At 42.3% G+C, this 24,240-nt stretch overlaps 1 protein-coding gene across 2 annotated transcripts in view; it reads left to right on the top strand.

Moving 5' to 3' along the window:
- Window positions 1–7,546: 7,546 nt before the first annotated feature.
- The window catches only part of dennd1b (DENN/MADD domain containing 1B), a 105,755-nt gene continuing 89,061 nt past the window's right edge, over window positions 7,547–24,240 (top strand). Inside the window, exons 1-2 of one of the 2 annotated variants that reach the window (XM_085774778.1) lie at window positions 7,547–7,887; window positions 8,632–8,696. In XM_085774778.1, coding sequence (XP_085630904.1) covers window positions 7,871–7,887; window positions 8,632–8,696 — 82 coding nt within the window. In that variant the 5' untranslated portion in view covers window positions 7,547–7,870. The remainder of the gene's footprint in view (window positions 7,888–8,631; window positions 8,697–24,240) is intronic. The other variant, XM_085774777.1, reaches the window with a different exon arrangement.

Raw genomic sequence — 24,240 nt, 5'->3', positions numbered from 1 at the left:
ATAGAATTAAAAAATTCTGTTTAAAACAACATAATCTTTTCAAATCATGGTGCATAATCAATCAATCTCTCTGTGGATTTGTTTTAATGCAAGCTACAAATCAAGAAATACTTGGCTAAATGTTAGGCTATATAATCATATTATTCTAAACGTACTGCAGGTGATGAAGCAGACAGGTGAACCTGCTCTGTCCCCTCCAGATAAATGTTTGAGTTTTGTCTCCTTGACAGCGGTGGAGAGCAAACAAAGACATCTTCCCATGGTTATAAAGTAATATGTGGACTTGGAGTAAGCACTGCAAGGTTGATGAGTGGACATTAATGAGTCCGTTCAAGGTTATCCACCGCTGTAAGCCACCTCTGATGATGTGTCTACTCCAGAATTCTGGGTAATGAAACCTGACAAGTGTCTTTTGACTGACATTGTGGGGGTCAATTTACCCTCAGACAAATTACACATCACTGGTAAAAATATTTATGCAGATCCACTATGGGAAGCACGACTGCACTGACATAAAATAAAATAAAAAGCAGCTGATGTATCGTTTCCTTTTGAATTTCTATTACACTCAAAAAACTGACCCAGGGCATGTGTTCGATTAACAAACTAGAAATATGTTCACATTAAATGAATGAATCATGTTTATGTTCATTAAATTATTTGTTCTTGTTGGTTTAACATGAATCAAGGAAAAGTTAGATGAATTAGATTCATTCATTTCAGTCCAATGAGACTGAGGTCCTTCAAATCAATGACTCTGATAGGGACAGCTACTGCGCATGCGCCACACCCACCGGAAGCAGAGAAATTTCAAAAGAAGAAAAAAAAGTCGGAGTGGAAAGTTTGATGGACGTTTGCCACAAGTGATATTGGTAAGTAATTTAGATGTATATATACAAGAGTGTATTGAATTAAACAGCGTGAGTGATGTATTGTACACATTAGACATTTGTGAGACATATTTTAGTCACTCGTTTTTCTCAGTTAATGCTAACTTGCTATGGCTAACAAAAACGAGTGGAGAAGAGGGGAAAAAAGCGCATCATGTTTATGGTTTCTGAGTCCGTTTAGCATGTTAGCCGGTGTCCGTTCGTGTGTGTGTGTGTGTGTGTGTGTGTGTGTGTGTGTGCGTGCGTGCGTGCGCGCGCTCGTGCGTGCGCGTGTGTACGCGTGTGCTCGTGCTCGCCTCGGTTGTGTGCTCTGGTTAAACAGCGTGTGACGTGCCAGGATGTAGTCATAGCCACACACAGTTACAGCGCTGCTCGACTACCGGCGTTTGTGATGGCTCGTCATTTTTCAGCAGGCTAAATAACTGATAGACGACCATGAGTTGGAGCTGCAGTTCTGGGAAGGTAGCAAATGGTCTAAATCTGTTGATGCTCTATGATGCTATGAAAGCTGTGGTGCAGTAACTTAGGCTATGTGTCATCTCGATGAAGACATGTCATGTCTTCAATGTATGTAATAGCAAGTATTGTAATACTTGCTATAGATTATATCTATAGATTATTCACTATAGAAACATTATGTTGTATTAACCTTTTTTAAACAATTTCTCTTTTTACCAGAAATACATCCCAAAATAAAGGAGTGTCCCCATGCCCTGAGATTTGTGCACCTCAAAAATACATGGTAAGTTGTTAATATTTTTGTCTGTGTGTATTCATTTATCATTTGTTAATGTTTTTGATTTTCTTTCTTTTCTTTCAGTGACGTGTATGTGGCAGTGCAAGTCTTGTGTCGCCAGAGAGAGTAGTAGGTAATTACTTAAACATTATAAACTACATCATCATTATTATTCTGTCTCCTCCTCCCTCGTCTGTCTTCCTTCCTTTTCTCTATCCTCCTCCCTCGTCTCTGTCCTCCTTCCTTTTCTCTATCCTCCTCCCTCGTCTCTGTCCTCCTTCCTTTTCTCTATCCTCCTCCCTTGTCTCTGTCCTCCTACCTGTTCTCTGTCCTCAGACGGACAGCTGATACTATTGTGATAGTATTGTGAATCGATTTTTTTCCTTCCACCCATAATATCATGACGGTACAGCTACAGTAGTAATAATGACAAGTGTATTGTTGATGTTTTTCAGATCGACAACGAGTTCATACGCATATGAACTGTACCTCTGCTATCAACATTTTGCTGAGCTCGACCGACACTCTCCACGCATGATGGAGCTCTTTCGAGGGAAAGGTGGAGCGGCACAGGAAAAAATTAGAACTATGGTGGCCATTTCCAAGGTTTGTATTTAGTTTTTCAAAAGTTGTGCAAAAGTTCAGAGAGTCCGTTAATACTGTGGAGTTTCTTTTTGGAACTGCTGCCTAAAATGCAGAATATTGTTAAAATGGGTTCCTTTTTTTTCCAGGATGACACTACATACAAGATGAGCATGCATCCTCAAGTCCTTGCGACTACCTGAACGCAGACCATGAGAAATCCGTGAAAGAATATATGGTGAGTTACATGCACGAGGTGTGACAAAGTAGCCAGTCAGAGAAAGCACATATTTACTTGTTGGATGTGTTAAATTTGCGCTATTTCTCATATTTCTGCAAGGTTGAAAACTAGAGATATAATTGGCTGAATGTATGTTTTAAATGTCCTAAAACAATATTATTAACCATTTTAATATATTTAGTACAAATCCTGGCCAGAATTGAGCCTGTTTGTTGTGTAACATTATCATTTTACATCCCTCAAACATAAATGACATCTGTTGTTTGATGCTAAGTACTGTTACTTTGAAAGCATAAATTAGAAAAAAAAATTTCATAAAATTAACGTTTATGCAGTGTTCTTGCTGAGGTTGAAGCCTATTTCCACATTTTGTCTAGACTCATATCAAATGTATTTATTGTCATATTTTACTCCATAGAGTGCAAACACGGAGGCCAAGACTTCAATGGAGCAATCTGTGATGGGAGTGTACGTCATACAGGAGGGTGCAGAGCCTGGAGATGATCCAGAGGACATCGGCGTCCTGATTGAAGGTGTGGGGATCCTCAGTGGTTTGGGGGACACTGCGATTGCCTGTGCTCTGTTATTTGGACTGTCTGAACCTGAGCTACCCACGCTCCAATGCACTTTGGATGGGTGGAGGTTGTCATCCAAGGCACAGCTCCTGAAAAACAAGCTTTTGAATAAGCTTGATCAAGACTGATTCAAGGGTGGCATTTGCCCACATATCTGCCAATGCAGATTTTTGTTTTTGAAAGTTCAAGATTAGAAGAAAAATGTTTCAACAGGCAATTTAGGTTGCACAGTGGACTGAGATTAAGATTGTTGTCTCCTATGTTGAAAAGTATCGTGTGTGTGTGTGTTTTTGTGTTTGACAAAGGTTGAAAAAATGTTGCATGTTAAACTTTAAATGCACATATTTTGCAAGACTGTACTGTATATGCTGAACTCTGAATACAGCATTCCCAAATGCATCATATGGTTAATGGAATACTTCACCCAAAATTCAAATTTTACTCATTATCTACTCACCCCCATGTGGACTAAGGGCTGGGAGAAGTTTCAGAGTCCTCCGTGGCTTCTCTGAGTTACAGGGGGTCTCGGCGTAGCAGTGCATGTCCATATAACGGTTGCAAATGGATACCAACTGTCTTCATAACAAAAAGACACACCAAAAAACATCCAAATACCTCCATGCTGCTCGTATGTAATGTCCGTCTTGTATTGAAGCCCCGAAATGCGAAATTGTTCTGAAAAAAATTAAATAAGTCTATATTTCAAGTTTGTTTGTAGCGGAAGCTCCTCTTCCCGGTTCGTCAAATTTGGACAGACCAGGAAGAGGAGCTTTTTGGGGCTTCAATACAAGACGGACATTACATACGAGCAGCATGGAGGTATTTGGATGTTTTTTGGTGTGTCTTTTTGTTACGAAGACAGTTGGTATCCATTTGCAACCGTGATATGGACATGCACTGCTACGCCGAGACCCCCTGTAACTCAGAGAAGCCACGGAGGACTCTGAAACTTCTCCCAGCCCTTAGTCGACATGAGGGGGAGGAGATAATGAGTGCAATTTGAATTTTGGGTGAACTATCCCTTTAATATTTGACACAAACAACATGAGTTTTGGAGAAAATGTGCTTTTCATTGAGTGCTGGAAGGATTTAAGACACTGTTAAGTCTGCAGTTAAGTTGTACTGTGGCATATTGTGGAGATGCATCAAAGACAATAAGACAATGGTAAGGTGTCAATTCTATGTTGCACCCAAATGTTAAATAAAAATTGTAAACGTTATGTTGTTACGTTATGCTTGTTGTTTATGTATGTTAGTTAAACATAATGCTTACACCAGCAGTGAAAACAACACTAAGACAAGATATTAGTATAACAGACAAAACCTATATTAGTTAATCCAACATGATTTACATTAGTTTAACAGACAAAACCTATTTTAGTTCATCCAACAAGATTTATACTAGTATAGCAGACAAAACCTATATTAGTTCATCCAACATGATTTACATTAGTTTAACAGACAAAACCTGTATTAGTTCATTCAACACGATTAAATTGTGTTGCACTAACGTAATTTAATTAAATCAGACCAACACAATCAAGATAGACTGACTAAACATGATTTGTTTAGATGGGATATATGTGGCATGATTAAATTACGTTCATCCAATGAATTATTTTTTTGAGTGTAGCTTCTAACCTGGCTTTATTTTAATTTTTTGCAATTCATGTGCTCATCCTATACTGCAAAAACATTGATAATGTAAATCCAATGTTTCAAATCATCACATTGTCCAGGAATCCATTGCTAGAATTTGTCACCTTTGCTGCATTAAATATAGCATAGGCTGTGTTTCCCAGCCTGAAATGTAGTGTTTCAATTCAGCAAAATAAATCATAATAAATCAGTTCAGCTATTGAGCAAAATTTTGAGGCCCTTCTGAAATCTGAAAGCTTCAGAGAAGTATACAATGGGACACTGTATTGTCTTTTTTTTTTTACCATCCCCTGAAACTTCACTGGTTTGCAGTACCGAAAACTCCTGAGAGTTTTATGCACATGTCTCTTTGTGTGTATGTGTCTGTCATATTATCCTTTTTTTGTTTTGTTATGTTAAGGCAGCAGCCCTGCCATTATCATTTCATACGGATGCCTGAAACAGCATGCCCCAGTCTGCTGCCACTTAATTACCTTCCAGTCAGCCTGAAGACATCTGGCTCTGATCCAGACAGGCTCTCCAGAGAGGAGAGAGGAGTACATCTGAGCTATTGGTTTCCATTTACCATGGGACAAATATTGCTTAAACATGAGATTCAATGCAAACATTAAAAGGCAAGTCCACGGCAAAACAGAATTCACATCGTGCTGAAAAGCAGTGATTGTGGGAAGGAAAACGAGGAGTTACAAAGAGACAAATATCTCCCTCAAGATGGAAATCAGAGACTTTAAATATGAATTCATTATGTCATCAGGTGTCACATCAGGGAGTTAGTCCACTGACAAATTAAATACTGTTCGCTTTATTATACCCAAATTAGATTTAACTGAATGGCTTCTGCCGGCACAACACAAGGAGCTGCCTTCCTTTCAAATTTAAAAACATTAGAGTGTACAATGCCATAAGGTGGATTTCCCCTGTAAGAAATCAGTGACTCAGCTGATTCGTGCTCAGTGTGTTTAATACAGGCCTGGAACAGATTTTAATGTAGAGTAGCATTACAGTATAGGATGGCTTTATACATCATGGGCACAGTAGGACACAGATGTGAAAGTGAGTTATGCATTGCAACTTCAGCATTTATTTCATGCATGGACAACTCTAGTCTAACATGGTTACTGTTAAGTAGCAGATGCTCATGACACACTGTAATTATGCAGAGGAAAGTCAAGTAGTCACACCAGTCTCCACCAGTCTCCACCAATCCTCTGCTGTGCACCACAGTGGGATTTGTTGCCCACTGAGCAGTTCCTCTGCTGAGGGTTCAAGGCCTTGCTAAAGGGTTCTTCATTGGTGGTAATGAGGGAGGGGCAAGCACTGTCCTCTTAATCTCTCCACTAAAATGAGACTGACAAACTTTTGACCTCAAGTTTGCTTCTCAAACCTCTCAGATCACCACTAATAAAAGAGCTAGGCAAGGCTGAAAGATATGATAACGCTGACGTCAGTATCCCAACCCCCGACTCATCAACTAATTTCAATCCACAACTCTGGTTAAAGGCTTTTTTCTCCCACTCTGTATGACAAATCTCATCACACATAACCCATGTGTGATGAGATTAGAGGCAAAAATCTATACCTTTGGGCCCCTATTGACCCCCCTGAACCTGCCCCCTGCCCTCTGTAAACTGTGTATGAACCTTGTGATGTCAGTGTCCCTAAAGTCCAGTACACACAGCAAACACCACGTGGCTACAGCACACTGTTTATCCAGAGACTCAGAGTACAGTACCCCTGAGCTGGAATAATATTAGATCTGTCTGTGTGTCATGATTAAACACACCTTCAGGTGGGAATAGGAGGGTGTGAGTACGATAGGTTACATGCAGTTAATCTTAAAATCAGATTTTTATGCAGAAAAAGATTAACCTTGACTGTTTTTAACAGTTTCAAAAACAAATTTGCATTCAGTTGTATTACCAAATATAACTCATTCGCAGTCCACTTGGGATGTCGTGTCTTGGAGAGGTACGGGGGCCGATGTATTTGCTTGCTTTCTCCAGTTGAAAACTCAGTCCTATGCTGAATTTCACAAGAAACTGTGAAGCATATTTTCTATCACACCTCAATATGGACTGGTGAAATTAAAGCTGTTCCTGTTTTATGTTAAAAAAAAATCCACTGTGCATCATGTAAAAGGGGGTCACTTGCTGGGTTTTTAACTTTATTTGGCGTGTTTAGTATCAAGTTACTGAAAACCTGTGGCATGGTTGTATTAGTCAACAATAAGACATTTATAAGGTTGCAGCCAACAATGACCTGCATTATCAATACATCTATCAGTCTTTTTTGTCACAAATAATCAGACACAAGTCCAAGTTAATGTTTCTCTTATTTTGGCAAAAACTCAGTAGGCTACTGTTTACAATCATAGATAATGTTAAGTTTAGTACTGTAATTGGTCACTTAAAAAAAAAATTCAAATTACTTTAGAAAATAATCACTTAGCCTATCATAGTTGCTGCCAAGAAGGTACGTTGGGAAATGATGACACTGCTATTCAAGTGGAAGGTTAATAGAGGTCAATAATAATTATTTGCCATATTGTCTCCATAGACTTAGCCTACATGGTTTTACATTAATAAAAGCAGACTGGATTTAAACGGTGTGATGATGGTCCCAGGACAGGACAAGACTATAGTTACTGGAATCCACCGCTGCGTACGCACAGCACCTGCGGCTCCGGCTTATTCATTCTTATTGGGAAACACGCATTTCATCAGAAGCATAAATAGCTAATACGACTTCTTCTTCATCATCATGACCTACCTAGGCTACCTGTTACTCATATGAAGCGGACGGAGAGGCGGCTCGCGGGCAGGCAGAGGTGCTCATCTGACTCGCTGACGTCACCAAATCTTTTGACAGCACTTCCTGGAGTGCTGTTTGTTGTGGGAAATAACCAGCACCGTGCCGTCGGACCTCGGGGAGGTGTGTGTGTGTGTGTATGTGGGGGGGGGGAAACAGAGAGATCCAGGCCACAGTAAAAGAGCAAGACGGACGGTAGCCTACACCGACTTACTCCACACTTATCCCACCCCCAGAAGCATGCGGCTTTCGACCCGGTATCAGACAGAGAAGTGACGGGCTGAGACAGAGGAAGGACGAGGTGGATAATAACGGACAGCAGAGCAGAGCCGCCGCCGCCGCCGACAGCTCGGAGCTGTCGCGATGTTGTAGCTAAACCATGGACAGCAGAATAAAGTAAGACCTGACTCTTTTTTTCCTTTTATTCACGTTTCCATCTCCCCTCTCCACCTCTCTTGGTGTCCAACTGTCGAGCTAGCAGCTAAAGTGTGTGGCGTCAAGCAGCGTTAATTATAAAAAACTCGACGGAATGTTTGACGTAATTTGAGCCCATCATCTTCAGCAGTGGATTTAACCACCGAGGCCAGCTGGCTGCACAGCATTTGGGTCAGGCATGTCTGGTCTGTTGCTCTGCCGACTAGCTGGCTACCAATTAGCAGCTCCGCTAGCCAACCGACCAACCAGCCAACCAGCCGGACAGGCAGGCACATATACACAACATTTAAAATAGGTTACATGTGGACGCGACATCGAGCAGCAGCAGAGGTCCTGCTCCTGCATGTGACCATAGTTTCTATTCTCCTACCGCGGCCGCAGAGACAGAAAACTTGTCGCTGTTGTGTTGTTAACAGGCGGTGACCAAGAGCTGTGTCAGCTTTAGCTAAACCTGCTGTTATTGACACACCGTGACTCATGTAAACTTTAAGTAGGCTAGGACAAGTGAGCACAGGTCTGCAGCTTTATGAATACGAATATGCTGTATATGTAATGGAATGTATCACTAACATGTTGTCATGTGTTGCCTGTGTGCCTCCTATAGCCTACTGCACAATGCAGACACTTGTTGACAGTAATTTTATGTAATAACAGCTGCACCCCCTTGTTTCCTCTGAATAAACAGTGTGCCTTCTTTATTTTCAGGGAGAATCCAGAAAGAACATTTGATGTGGTTGTACAGGTGGCATGTCCGGCTTCTGAAAATGAGGGTAGGTGATGTCACTACTGCCATTAATAATTTAGTAGACTGTCTGTAATCTGTGTGGACAGTTAGAGCTGAAATGATTGGTTTGTTAATTGAATATTGATTGACAGAATACTAATTTGGAAGAAATTTGATAATCAATTGATGCTTCCAGACATTTTTTTTTTGCTTTATGTAAATACAAAAATTCATTGGTTGTCTTTAAGGTTGTTGTTTTGACACCTAAGAAGGTGTCACTCTTTTATCATTGATTAATTGATAAATCAAGACCATATTATGAATTAGATTAGTGAATCTAACTATTAGTTGCACTCAAAAGCAGTTGCCATTCATTTTAAATGATTGTTTGCTTTACATTATATATCAAATGTCATATAAAATTATAACCAAAACAATTGATTTATTTAATAAATGGTATTTTACAATGAAAATATGTATTAATTATGAATTATGAAGCATCCCCCTTGAGAAACATTTTCATGTGTTTTCCAGTTACACAGTTTGTTTGCAAAAGAATGACTGTTTGTAGTGTAATTACAGTAATTGCAAGGCTGCACAGCCACGATCTCATGCAATGTTGGCAGCTGTGTTTACTGACTGCACTTATAGTGTTTTAAGTCAGCGTCACAGTTAGCATCACAAGACTACACTGTATGACTGAGTCTAGTCCCGCACATCGAGAGCAATCATTATGTCTGTGGTGTCATTATGGGAGCTCCAGAGCTTCCTCTGTGAAGATCCCAAGGACAAGAGGAGTCAACACTGAGCTCATCCATACAGTAGAATGACAACGTCAGCGATGTTAGCTGCTTATAGATCTATACAAGTGTTTTGCATTCCCTATTTATTTGGCTGAGTGTCCAATTCTGTACTGTTCTGTTATCATTAACCCTGAACCCTGAGTTCACCACTGCAGGCTTTTTTCTCCTGTGACAGTGACCCCACAAAGGTTGTTTCAGAGAGATCACGCTTGGGTCAGCAAGCTGCATTAACTGCTCTGCTGTTTGCAGTGGTCAAACATTCCAGCAGTGGTGGTCAGGACAAAAAAAAAGTGGTCAGACTAGGCCGGGAAATGACTGTGGCCACTGAAGAACAACATCATGTTCTACCTTTACGAATATGGGAAATAAAGTAACCTATATTTCACATCGGTATCCAATGTCACCCATAAGTCAAAATATCATGTAAAAACATTTTCGCTGCATATTACACCAGCTGTCTTATTTTGCCCACTGAGTTTTGACATTAAAGAGGTGCTATGTGGACGGTTCACTTGTGCAGCTGCTGAGCTGACCAGAGCAGACTGAACATTGTCCTTGGATGTAGTTCTGATATTGGATTTTAAACCAAACTCATAAACCACCAGCCTGTGCTGTAATAACCAACTTCCCCCCATGTATGATCCAGGGTCAGACTCATATCCGGACTCCTGCTCCCTGGAGCACGGCTACAGAGCGGCGTTTGCACACCCCTCAGGTCAAATGGAACATGAGCATTCTGCTCAGTCATTTGACTGAAGTGCTCTCTTTGCACCGCGCCGAGTCCTGATTGGATCGAAGAACATCCCCTGTTGAGGAAGTTGTTATGATGTAGATGTGTATCTGCCAGGAGGGGCTTATGCTTGTGGTGGATTGTTTTTTAAAGGAGCAGTTTCAGATGACCGTTTCAGGAATGAATCACTTCTCTGTGAATCTGATCAATTTCCCCTTCTTTGACTTGGCTCTCTAGCTTAAAGAGACAATCCAACAACTCCAAAACGCTCTGGTGGAGAAGTTGTGACCCCCACAGTCACCACGCTATGAGATAATAACAGAACGTTATGAGACAGAGTTGTTTTCCGTCAGGGGCAGTTTTTCGGCAAGCAGTCTCTACATTTGCCTCGAAAACAACTAGTTTTGGAGTTGTTGGATTGCGTATTTGATGAGTTTGATGAGGGAAACATGAGCCTCCGTAGCGTAGCTCTGAGCAGCTTGCGGCTCTGCTCTGCCGTTCTAAAAATAGCTTGCACCGACAATTAAAGGCAACGAACCTACTCCTAAAACTATAGGGATTATGGCAATGGGCCAATTTGCCAAAATGTTGAACTATCCCTTTAAGTCTGGATGAAATGTAGTGTGCCGAAAAGACTCTAAAGGCCTGAGTGCATCACTCTCGCACAATTAGTGTTCATGTAGACATGTGTAAAAGCTATAAGACATAACCCATCCCATCCATCGTTGTGTTTGCATTTGTCTGAGTGCTGCGGTGCATACATTTATTAAGAGATAAAAGGGTTAATGCTGTGTGTGAGTCATAACAGCCAGGCTTTGGCCATGCTGTGAAACCGCAACAGTCACCAGCCACAAACTGGGCCTGTTTCTCCTACAGCCAAACATTAGGTACTTTGCCAAAAAACGCGCCACCTCACATTCGTGCACAGTCGTCCCACTACCTCACAGAGGCGAGCGAGCGATAGCTCTACATTGATAGACTATAATTAAATTGTCATAGCAACATGGTGTGTAGAGGGTCTGAGCGTTTGGAGAAGTGGTGGAAGGGTTTCAGCTTGCTCATATTTCTCATATCTCCTTCTCACCGTTGAGGGAATACAAGTTTAATTTTAGATTGATTATTGGCAGAATTTCAGTTTCTGTGCACTTCCTCTGTAGCAGCCATTTGGGTTTGTTGTTTAGTGCTGCAAAGTGAGTGAAAGGGTGTCCTCTTTGAGTGACTGGAAAGCTTAGTGCATGTATACTATATATACAGGGGGTTTGCTGATGTTGCACCTGTGTATTTTTGCCACTCTCACCACATCCTGGTCCTGCAGGTCTGAAACTAGATCCATGAGTGGCAGCGCGTTGTGGTAGCTATACTGCCGTTGCATTAGAAAGCTGTTCCCTTTGTGAATAGTTGTCATGGTCATACTGTGGAGTTGGAAAAAAAAAAAAACTAGTACTGTAGTCAGATGAAAATAACCGAGCCCTTTTATAGATGGTCAGTACGCCTTTCCTTCCACTTCCTGTGTTAACTGGGTTTCACACCTTCTGTATCAGCGCCGTGTGTGCAGATGACACCCACATGTTTGCAGACAGGGCTGCAACAAGCTGTTTTTTTTTCTTTCTTTTTTTTATTAAGTTGTTTCACCAGTTTTAAACCAGTGGTCTCAGAATAGATCGCTCACTCATTATAAAGTTTACATTTTTGGCAAAGAAATGGTGCCGGGTCGGCAATTTAATATCTCTTTATGTGACAGTTTGACATTTGAGATCTGAATGGAGTTATTAATATCAATGATCATGCAAGAATGATTAATCATGATCGCCTAGGAAGTTGTTTCCATCTGCGTGGGGTAATATCAGCAGTTCAGTTTACACCTATACGTGGTGTGACAAAGGGCACAGAACGGTGAAACATGCATCTTTTACTTGCAACCGATTAGTTCATCATGGCTGCCTCCTCCTTTACCAAACCTCCCGCTGTAATGCTGATGATAGCCAGATTAGTTGACTTACACTAAGCCGCTCATCCCTGACCATGTGTCCTTTGAATTTTTTTTTTAAAAATTTGTCGTCAAAGTGTGGAAATGTCTACTTTACATATTGGGTACAGCTTATTCTGTTTGAACATTGTGTGGCTATTTTTCATATTGACAAATGAGCTGCATGAGTGTGAGTGACAGGTTTGAGTGACAGCACTACTGTTTTATTTTAAACGGATGATTCAAATATTGAACTTGTGTTTATTTAAGTATGAAAGCAAGGCTGTGCACCAAAAGAAGCTATTATCATTTCAATAGAATATCAGCATAACATTAGTGTTTCATAAGTCTACTGATGATTAATCTATTCTTATAAGGGCTGTCAATCGATTAAAATATTTAATCATGATTAATCGCATTAGCGTGCTTGGTTTTACTTTGTTTTTGTACAGTTGTCAGTAAATGAGCTGTTTGAGAGTAGAAATCTCCTTGAAGGGACTTGATACAAAATCAGTAATTGAGATGTGATGAGAGTATCTATCTACATTCCCGAACTGAAGTGTTGCTGCTGGTAGGGGGAAAAAAACAAGAAAATAAAGCGAACAGCTACAATGGTGGCAGCGTTTCTATCAGGCCCCCCCCCCCCCCCCCCCCACACACACACACACTTCTAACCATGGATGTGTGGATAGATGACAGACACTGGCCCCTTTTTCCTCATGCAGGTCCACGGAGACCTGGCTTCCCTGTTCAGCCCGAGCTCAGTTCCGCTTAGCTCTGTTGGCTCAGTGCTCTGTGGATGCTCGGGCTGTGAGCGAGCATTGCCTGAGAGCGTGACTGGCATGCTAGCTACTAGCGGCCCTGGCTACATAAAGCCATATTGATGTGCTTCCAAGATGCTGCCACAGCTATAGCAGATGACGCTAACGCTGCCAAGGCAGTAGGTGGGGACAGATGCTACCTGTCCTCGCCTGCTCCCTCCAGCCAGATTGTTCCCAGTAACAAAGCAATAAACTTAATAGATCAGCGTATCAATTTTAACCCGCAACGCTCATGCTGCAATTAAGGAGAATGATTTACTGTTTCCAAAAAAATAAAAAATAAAAGCACCTCAGTTGGGGAAGCTTGGTTTTTCACAGAGGCCTTGCTGAAACCATGCCTTGGCTCTTGTCTGTGTGGTTTTCCTGCACGTGCTGTTTCTCACGCTCGACTTTGACTTTTTTTTTTGTGACCCTACCACAGCTCTTACATGTCAGATGAGTTGGGAACTCTTCATTGTCCTTATGTACAAGTAAATACGGATGTTTCTCTGTGACTTATTATAGACTGGCATTCTGTTCAGGGTGTTTCCCTGCATTTCAACCCCTCCCCACCACACATGCATGCTGGCAAAGACCCCAGCCCCTCATAACACCAAACTAGTTATGGAGTCAAATCAAGTCAATTTTGTTTATTTAACTCAAAATACATACTAAAAAAATGCCTTAAAGAGTTTTGAATGATAACCGCTGCCCATAGAGGAATGTTGTTGTCCTGTCTCCATCTTATACTTGTGCCTGTCAGTTATTGAACATGGGTTTTTTTTATGTCTGAGACAAGTGACAGGTTTATTTTCTGCTTCTAGATGTCTTGTCACTTGCTGGAGGTTTAACTGTTAAAAATTGCACTTGCATAGGTCTTGGGACTCCTCCTCCTTCACATATTCATAGAGAAAGAAAAGCAGAAAGCAAAAGTATAGAGTAGACACATTTCACCCCTTTGATTCACGTGGCCTCATAGCTTCACTTTGTCCAATTAGGAAAAGTTACTCTTGTTCTGTATCCTAAGAACATTTTCGCTGAGACCCAGAGGTCTCGCAGTGTCACCTGCTGTTCGCTAGTTATTATCAATCTGCTTCCTTCTCTCTGCCGTAGCCCCCCTCAAGTAGCACTGTGATGATCCTTTTATTTTTTATTTCCCCCCCTTCGGCTCTCGTCGCATCCCATCTCCACCCTTCGTACTCGTCGAGCAAAACTCCTCTGTAGTAGGAACTTTTAGAAAAGGTTGAACGTTGACATTCTGCAAAATGTCAGAATTGCTCCTTGACCCGAGTGCTGGCCGGTTCTGCCGTCTGATTGGATCCCGACTGTGCGCGGAGTTCACGGCTCACACTCAGACGGGGGAGGCCATTGGAGTACTAACAGATGCCATGGCAACAAGGAGGGTGTTGATTGGTCATTAGAGAGGCCACACTCCTCCAGTCGCACTCCTGAGAGGACCCCAGGGTCTCACACTTTGTTTATCGCACAACCCTTCTGCCTTTCTCTCTTTTGTCTCGCCCATATGACTTTGCTAAATTGGCTCTTTTACACAGAATCAGATATCTACCGAGTCTTTGTTGTCTTTTTTTCTTCTTCTCGGTTTCCTCTGAAACAAATTGAGGAAGTATCTTAACTTCCCTAGTATGGTACTACTGTATTGACCAAAGTGTGATTTCTGAGAAACCCTCTTTAATTCTGTGTCTTGCAAATTGTTATAGTGTCAGACTCCGGTATGACTCACAAATCAAGTTACAACACTAACCTCTTTTTGTGTTTGCATTCAGGGTGTGGGTCAGTGGATTTGTGTGTGTGTGTGTAATCTGCATTAGTAATGCATAGTTATTTGCAAAACTCCTGCGTGGAGGTCAGAACTATAGGTGTTTCATAGCCGTTCATCGCAGGATTATTTTACCTGCTTGGATCAGTGTGAATCCAGTTCCTGTGCTCCTGTAAGCTATAGCATAAAACTCACTTATGTTTTTTTTTTTTTCCTTTTTTTCTTTGTTTTGGTTGTCCAGACGGCAAAGTTGGCCGTCGATGCTCCCTCCTCAGTGCTCTCCAGCCTTGATCTTTTTGTTCATGTCTGGAGTCATTTGTAGCTCCCCGCTCGCAGTCACTCATCCATTCAGTAAGTGTGTAGTGGCCTGCTGCTTACTGGGTCTGGTTCCAGCTCTTTTCTTATTGAAAAGAGAAGAAGGAAGCAAGTGGTGTCCTCACATTGCACCCTGGCCTGTTTTGTTTCAGATTATACGCAGAGGTTCACACTGACTATGACTATATATACTTTTAACACTGTATGAATTAGCTTTTTTGACAGTGTTTACATGAATTGTTGAATTGTTTCCTGTGCATGGACACCAATGAGCTTCCAGGCCAGTAGATTAAACTTTTTTTTTTGGTTGAATTTTCTGCATATGTGCTTTTGTTAGTAACAATAACCTATAAATACCACAAAGCATTTTAATGATTTAATCCTCCATTTTAAAGGGGAACTATATAAGTACGGTCGCTTTTCCGCTGTTTTGATAACCCTCCTCACGGCCATGTGCATTTGTTTACAACAAAGCTGGTGAGAAATCAATCAACAGAGCGGTATAGCGTTATATATCATATACGATGTTACGACGTGTTTGTAGTATTACCTGTCATAAACAAGAGGTTACGGGCGTGTTTGTGTAACAATGCGCAGAGACGAGAGCTGGGACACCGGGGCGGCAGCACTAATCTTGCAAAGTTGTTTATCAGCCAATGCAGAGAGCCTCCACTGTCCCTCGTTACAAGTAACATGTCATTTATTTAAGCATTACAATTACTCTGAAGCTGTTTAATTAAGGTAAAAATGTTGCATAGTTACACTGAAAATCCTGCATAGTTCCTCTTTAAAAGCAGGGGAATTGCTTGCAAAATGAACACAATTGCCTACGTGGTTTTGCTGGCCTGCAGCAGAATTTGAAGTCAAGGGTAACAGAAACAACATTCGCTGTTGTTGCTGCTGCTCCCTGTTAAGTCATTCTGTCCAAGAACATCTGCCTGTTTCACACATGCTACATGCTTTTACTCACATCGCGCATCTCCTGCCTCTACCTGTTTTTTCATATCAGGTTTTTTTTTCTTTGTGATCACACGTTGTTTGCACAGTCACAAACAAGGCGCCATCCTTCTCACCCTCTTTTCTGGTTATCACTCGTTTTGACAGGGACAGACGGGCCCTACAGGGGGGAAGAGGTCATTGGGACTCTTCTTCTTCAGGTGGTGCCGTGTAACCAACCTCGCTGCTCTCATGTTTTTGGCCAACATGTAGCACACACGCATCCAGACAACAACTAAAAGTGGACTTTTTCTGTTGTTTCTAGAGTACAGAGAGTTATTATGGGGCCAATCCACGAGGAACTGGGGCAAAATGAGGTGGAGCTGGGCAGGGAGGAAGGGGAGGAGGTGGGGGGAGAGAGGATGAAGGGGGTGGTGGTGGTGGTGGATATGCTGATGGCAGTAGTCTATAAACTGAGAGGTGAGATACTGTGGGGGTTGCTGGCTGAGCTTTTCCCACTCACTGACGCAGTGCTGAAACTCCAGGGGCAAACAGTTTTTTTTGTGCAAGTGTGTGATAACAGGTACACGTTTAAGCGTATAGTGTGCATTGTGTATGTGCATGCGTGGATGTGTGTATGGGTGTGTGTGTGGCTGCGCATGAGAACGAAGATGCTGCGAGAGCTGTAGGAGGCTCATCTGAATTCACTAATGCTGCCAGACTGGGAGAACATGGAAAGACTTCTAGGCACACTGACGCTCACAGGCTATTTTTAGACTTACCCTTTCCACGGCGAATAAATGGGGGGAAAAGTAGGGACCCGATCAATAATTTAAAATGAGACGATTTTGATGAATGCCGAAGAATTTCATCACATCACCCTCGCTCGGAGCTTCACAGCATTGTTGTCGGAGGCTTGTTGTTGTTTTTTTTTGTTTGTGTGCGTGTGCTATGCATCTTCGTCTGATGGCAGATGAATTTATTCCCTTGTGACCGCTCTTAAGTAGAGAGCTGTGGGAATTTGAAATGTTTAAAAATAAACACGCGAAGCAAAGGGCTAAGTTAATGTCCAGCTGAATTTAGCTTCCGTCTCTGTCATCTTGAAGCGGAGCTCTTCTTCACATGTATCATGTCAGCAGATAGATGACAACTGATGGCCAGGAGTGTACTAGTATATGTTCAGCACAGCAGATGGCATGAACATATACTACAACAAGCAAACGCACGCAGTTGCACGCCCACAAACACACGCAACCAATTATTCTGAGTCAAAGAACAATGATTGGCTGGTTCTTATGCATGTAATACCAATGTGGCCTAGTTTAGCCCACAAATGAATGGGATTAGTGCAGCTTCTGCTTTAATGTAGATTTAGTGATGTTAATCTGTTCCTAGTCTTGCAAATTGGATTTTATGAAAAAAAGAAAAAGAAAATCTGGGCTCAAAAATATGTTGACTTTCATGACATGTCATTTTTCTCAGCAGATTTTACGATGACAGGATTTTAACAGGATTTGGGGTTGACTCACTTCTCATGACTACAGTAACCAGCCCATTCCTCATGTCGTGTGAGCGGGAATGATGGCCAGTATAACAAGATCATGAAGCTTTTCATCCACAATCCCAACCATATTAAACCAGACGCCACTTTTCTCTGAGGCTTTTCCTCCAAGACTCTTTGTTTAGTAAGGTTTAGTACAAAAAAACAACAAAGAAATGCACATGTTGTTTGTATTAAATAGCGTGTATTTGTTTGCAAGTGACTGTGAAATGCCCTGCTAGTCTCAGGTTGTATATGGAGTCACGTGACTGCTGCCACATAGACTGATGTGAAGTGGTCTTAAAAGACGAATGATGTAAAGGACAGAAATGTGTTTTCTCCAGCAATTAAGGGAATCAACCTACTTATTGACATGATATGAGTACTGGTATCCTGACATGTAGACTGTTGTCCTTTAGACCTTAATTCTGTGGCCAAGGCCAGACCCAAGTGGAGCAGAGCTAGTGTTGCAGGCCCACTGTCTGCGCTGTCATTTCAGCTTCTAGTCTCTCTATTTACATGTCAACAGCCGTGTCCTCAGGCTACGTCTCTCCACTCAAGGCCGCTCCTATGTTGCCCTAACACCACTAACAATTATTGTGAAGACGATGGCGTTTACATGCGTGCACACCCCTACCGGCCCTTAATTTGGGTTCTGGCCTATTTTTTCAAGACAGAAAATATAGGTCAATCTTGATGCCTTTGTGAATGTCTGAGATCATTTATCACCGCGGATCATATTCTTCATCTTCAGCCTTTGTTTTTAGATAGACACATACACACGTGTGCGCACACACACACACACACACACACACACACACACACACACACACACACACACACACACACACACACACCAATGCTTCCCCTCACCTTATTGTCATATATCCTTCACATCTTCCTGCCCATGTCTGTTGTTAAGTAGGTCTTAAAATTTGAGTTCTCCTTAATTAATTGTCTGCATGGGGACTGGTTAAGTGGATAAGACTAATTGTGTTTAGTTGTGGTCACTCTTAATAGGTTGACATGTGTTATCCAGCTGAGCCTTGGGACCCCGTTCCTGACCTGGGCTGGGCTGCTCTGGTGCTGATTATCTTTGGTATGAAAGGAAATTACTTTTTTTAATGTATTTATTTATTTTTTAAATTTGTGTAACTTTCAACAAACTGAACATAGAGCAGTGAACACAAATATGAGGGTTTGTAGTTTGTTTTTATTCAATTGGAAAAATGTTTTGTGCATTTATTTACACGATTGCAGTTGTGGGTTCGTCTTTTTTTTGTTTGTTTTGTTTTTTTATACTCAGTGATTAATCTGTAATCATGATGTTGAAATGATAATGTTAGTTGCCACTATAATGAGGTCTTTTCTAATTTAACGGTTTAGCAGTCATCTCTATGGACCCGGCGCTGTAAACCTGGGTCCTGTGTGAATGTGGATGACAAGGAATTAGAGCCGTGACAACAGCCTGAAATTAATGGGTCCAAAGCAGGTAGAATGACTGTTAGTGTTTATTAACCCACATCAAACACTGGGGTTTATGTGTGTGTGTGTGTGTGTGTGTGTGTGTGTGTGTGAAAGTGGGCGTAGTTGTGCTGTCATATCTGGCTGCCTGACGAATCACTTGTTGCCTGTGAATGCCCATCTCTTCCATTTCCTGTGAGAGTTAGAGAAGATGCTTTATGAAGCATGACAAAGCATTGTGAGGAGTAGGGGAGCAAATATCACTCATTTTCTGTTATTCACGGTTGTCTGTGGTGATAATAAAGTTGTAAGTTGCTGGCTTGGACTCAGGAATATATGCATGGGGGAAAAAATGTAAAAAAATGGGTTACCTTAAATCATTAAAGGTCCAATGTGTAATATGAGGGTAAAACCGTGATATCTAGCGTTCAGATTCTAGTTTGCAGCGTTCACTCACTCGCTCGCACTCACCCCTCCCGTCGGCAAAGTGACGGTGGCCTCTGAGGACAAAAAAACGTGTTGAGCATGGAGTGATGAGGTGAAGATCTAAAAAAATGTTATGATATGTCTGCTGTTTCCTACTCCTTATTCTTTCCTTCTGCCTTCTTATAGTTGGTTCATGCACGCATGCAAAACTTGTGAAACGCGCTCTCTGGCTGGCTGGATTTTCTGTACAAACATGGCGGTGCAAGATGGCAACACTCTCTAAAGCAAGACTCTTGCTATATGTATAAGAATAGTTGTAAGGCCACTAATACCAAACTAACTTTATTTTATAGCGATTATACACTTATACTAATATATTCATGGGTAGTATATTCAGATTTTGCCAGTAAACCTTTCCAATTATTACACACTGACCCTTTAAAATAATAATAGAGCACCCAATGCCCTAAAAGTTGACTAAAAGGAGTCTGTAAAACATTTTCTCCTTCTTTTTCTACTGAAACCAATTGAATATTGGGGAATTTGTGTCCACATGTCAGTGCATGTGTGAGTTTCCGTGGTTGTATACCGTTTGCCCAGTGTTTTTCTGTCAGTATTTCCACCATCAGGCCTGCAGAGCGCTGCCTGTGAGACCCCTGTGAATGTGCTCGGGATTAGGCTCTATTGTGCTCTTCTAACAGATACAGATGTATTGTCATCCCCGTGGAAAGATTGGCTGACTCACTGACTATCTGCCTGCCTGACTGAGAGCTGTCTGTCTGTCAAGCCTTTGCATGTGAACTTCAAATCACAGCTCTGCAGCACCGAGCATGTAGCCGCCAAAGGCAAGGCTTTACACTGTCATCAGCACCACACGGCTGCCTCTGGGTGCTGTGCCATATGACATTAACTGAGATCGATCCTCTCCACACCTCAAGGAGCTGCTGCGCTGCACACAGTGTTTTTCTGTGATGCTGCAACCACCACCTCAAAGACTAGAAAAGGAACTCTCCCCTAAGCGTCGTGTGTAACTGACTGACAATGACCTCATCTCCAGCTTTCTTAAACTTTCAGAGTCGTGTGTGTCTACCCTCCCCCACCCCCCTTAAAAAAACTACATTTTTGTCAGACTCATCAGGCTTTAAGGTGCTGTTTCTGTCACACGAGGCCTCACCAAAAAAAATCAGGGCTTCCTTTTTTTTTTGACAGCAGAGCTTCAATAACAGTGTGCAACCATAACAAATAGTCTTTCCTCAGGCACAGAAACAGCCTCAAACGCTTCCACTTGGTTCAGGGTAAAAATGAAAGCCCCGACCTATACTCAGGAGGTGAATTATTATACTCTTGCTACAGGTTTTATTCACATCTTTTAAAAAAAATGCATATCAGCTCAATAAAACAGAGATATTCATTTGCTGTGGCTTTATAGATCTTGTTGTTTCTGACGGAGGCAGATGTTTGGACCATATGGAGACATATGTATGATTACATCAAGTGTTGGAATCACCATCCCCTGTGCTGCTGTGTGCGTCTTCCCCTCTCCACGCACTTCTCCATGTTTGGAAATAAACATCAAGATCATATTTGGGACTCTGGGTTTTTAAATGATTGTATATATCTTGGATTTTAGGGCAGGTTACCGCCTGAATATACAAACCGAACATGGTGCAGTGTAAGAAGAGAAAGTTGGAGAGCAGTCTGTCTCGGGAGACCCTGGTTTGTTTTTTCTTATCTTAGGAGGCAAACACCTCCCTCAATAACAAACATGCTGTCTTGTGTGTTGTGCTGAAGATGCAGTCATGCGGAGCTGGTGTTTGACATAATGTTGGACCAGTATGGAATCTGACTGGGAATATCAACGCTGATATGTGGTGATACACAGAGGCTGTCACAAAGGTTGCATCCATATGCTGTGCCACTCACTCGTGAAGCTGTGAAATTGGGTTGCATCCCAACTAGCCTGGAGACAGTATCGCTTTCACTCCTCTCTTTCTGTCTCTCTCTCTCTCTCTCCACCCCCCCACCCCCCTCTGCCTCTCTCTCTCTCTCTCTCTCTCTCTCTCTCTCTCTCTCTCTCTCTCTCTCTCTCTCTCTCTCTCTCTCTCTCTCTCTCTCTCCCAGCTCATCCCGCCGAAGCATTTCTCTCATAAAGCTGGGAAGACGGAACAACTAATGTGGCATTAATAGGGTCACATCATCATCATGCAGCTCTTTCTTTCTTCTCCTTCCAGTGAGGCTGAGGCTGTTGTTTATCTTCTTCAGATGTAGCTGTAGAAATGGCTTAGAAATCCCCGAGGCCAGCATCTCTCACATGTGAAGCCTGCCAGTTGATTTTCTTTTTTATTATTATTTTGGCTGGTAAAGCAGACTCTCTACCTTAGAGGTTGTTTTCTTTTTGTTTATTCAAATTTCCAAGCACTGGAATTAAATTTTATCACAAATCTGGCCCTATTTACCGAGCTAATCTAGATCAGCGTTGTGATGTATTTGTTAGTGTCACTCATAAGAAGTGTGAAGCTTTTTGCATTAGAACGTGGTTTTTCAATTAAGCTCTGGTCACCAATTTACTATTAAACACAAATCCGTTCTAATTGAAGAACCATTGAAGTGGTTAATGACGTCGATCAGGCTTTTACTACCACTGCCAGTCCCCAGGACTCATTTGTAACAACATAGTGTGACCAATCAGAATTAGTAAACTTAAGGACCATATCATCGTTTAAGAAGTTTCTCTTTTCTCAAAACCTCTGCTCACTAAATCAGCATGAAATGTAATGCCATTTGCAGTGTGCAATCTGAGACTTGATAGGCAAAAGAGGAGAGGGGGGAAAAAAAAGTTTTAAATGTCTGTGAGTGTGTTTTTCTTTCTGCTGGCCTTTGAAAGACGCCAGTTAATCTGCTTACTCCCTCAATTGTGAGCGAAGGGGTTGGGCCTCCTCCCGGCCAGAATAAGGCTACTGATCCAGAAGTAAAACGATGACCACCGCAGTTATTCCTTCCTTTAGGTTGTACAGCCCCCCTCCTCACCCCTCACAGTCTTCTTTAGCCACCCCACCTCCTCCTCCTCCTCCACCACCGTACCCTCCCTCAGAGGGAAGAAAGCTCCTTGTTCTGACAATAGACATTTTTTGCCATATGTTGGCTTGACATCTTCATCAGGTTCACAGCAGGTTACCTTAGTTAACTTTCACTCCACTGCCTGATGGGATTTTCTCCCTCTGTTTCTCCAATCGGCCCGGGCTCAAAGTCTAGACGGCCTCCGAGGCAGGGTCCTTCCAGCCCTGTGTCCACAATGGCCGTATTGTGGATGTTTAGTAGCGGTAGCTTCCTCTCCCCGTTACAGGCGAACAGGCTAGTGCTAAAACAATGCTTTTGTCCGGGGGCATACGAGGGGGGCCTAATCCACTACATACTGTGAAATAAATCTCTCTCAGAGATGAGAGAGGGAGCAGGAGAAGCGGAGTGAATGAAATCATTGCCAAGGAGGTTAGAGTGCAGCAGTTTAACCCCTGGCCAAGAAAGAGGGAGGAGAGGAGGCAAAGGGAGCGAGAGAAAGGAGGAACAAGGAGAGGCAGGCGCTACATCCCTTCATCTCCGGAGCACGGATGGAGGAGAGGGGCTGCCGGTGGCTTTCACAGCCTCTCTTCTCACCAGAGGAGCTGCTGTTCACCATATGGGATTTGGCCTCTCTTAACAAACAGGCCCCCTATTCACTCACAACACACATTCAGTCGTTCATGGAATAAGGTGAAAAAAGTGCATTTTTTATGCCTTCAGAACATTGGATGGCCATGAGGGCTCTAAGTCTGTGTTTGATTCACATAGTATAGAGAATTATAAACTAGAGGCTTTCATCTAAATGTGTATTCACACTGGATTTAGGGTTAGGCCTTTTTGTGTTTTTACTGAAGTTTCTCTCAGTTTTAAAGCCAAAACCATGCATTCAGGCCACTGTTATCGAGCTGCTGAGGTGATCCTATAGAAACCTGTGGGGGTATAGGCTTTTCCCAGCAGTTTTGCAAAGGCTATTTTCTTTACAAAGCTGTACGTCATTCAAAATAAGGAAGTCGAGTCTTACTTGCTCTTAGGTGAGTGACAAAATGGCTCGAAGTTGAATAACTTTGCCGAGCAGCGATGGGCAGTGTTTAGTTTTTGATATACACCAGCGCCATGTGCCAACTTTTTCTTCCAGCCAGCAGCATTAGGGCAGCATTAGGAATGACATCCTCTGCCAACAGCTTCGTTTTAGCCCTACTCGGAAATCCCAAGAAGCATAGATTTATGCCAAGATGAAGATGCCAGCGTTTTTCATTTTTAGCCTACTTGGAAGTGCGAGCGGACGAGATTTATGCAGAAAGAATTGGAAGAAGTGAGAGTTGAAGGCCGTGTAGGCTTATTTCTTGTTTTTCCCCTCATGTTTTCGGCACACGTATAAAGTCTGGTTAATTTATTCTGTTTAATCCCATCGTGTTTAATGAGCCACCTGAGTAGGTAGGAAGGAAGCGGTTTCAGTTGGGAGGGAAGAGGTTCTACCTCCCACTCGTAGGCATCCATCCATGTCTTCCCTCACCTCATCCTTCCTCCACCCACTCCTTCCCTGTTGCCTTGCTCCCAGCTCCCAGCACCCTTCACCTATTAACCCTCTTTTCTCCTCGCTCATTCTCCTCCTCTGACTTTTAAAGACAGGTGTCTTAGGAATAGCAAAAACATTGATTTTTGACCAGCTCAACCTACCAACCACATCCCCCCTCCCTCCTTCCCTCCTTCCCTCCCTCCCTCCTTCCCTCCCTCTCCAGTATCTGTGTCACGGCTCAGGGCTGCTTTCATGTTGCC

Source organism: Trachurus japonicus, chromosome 4 (genome assembly GCF_045865225.1).
Source record: "Trachurus japonicus isolate A0001 chromosome 4, Traja_1.0".
Classification (NCBI taxonomy): Eukaryota; Metazoa; Chordata; class Actinopteri; order Carangiformes; family Carangidae; genus Trachurus; species Trachurus japonicus.
This window is presented reverse-complemented; position numbering and strand designations above follow the sequence as displayed.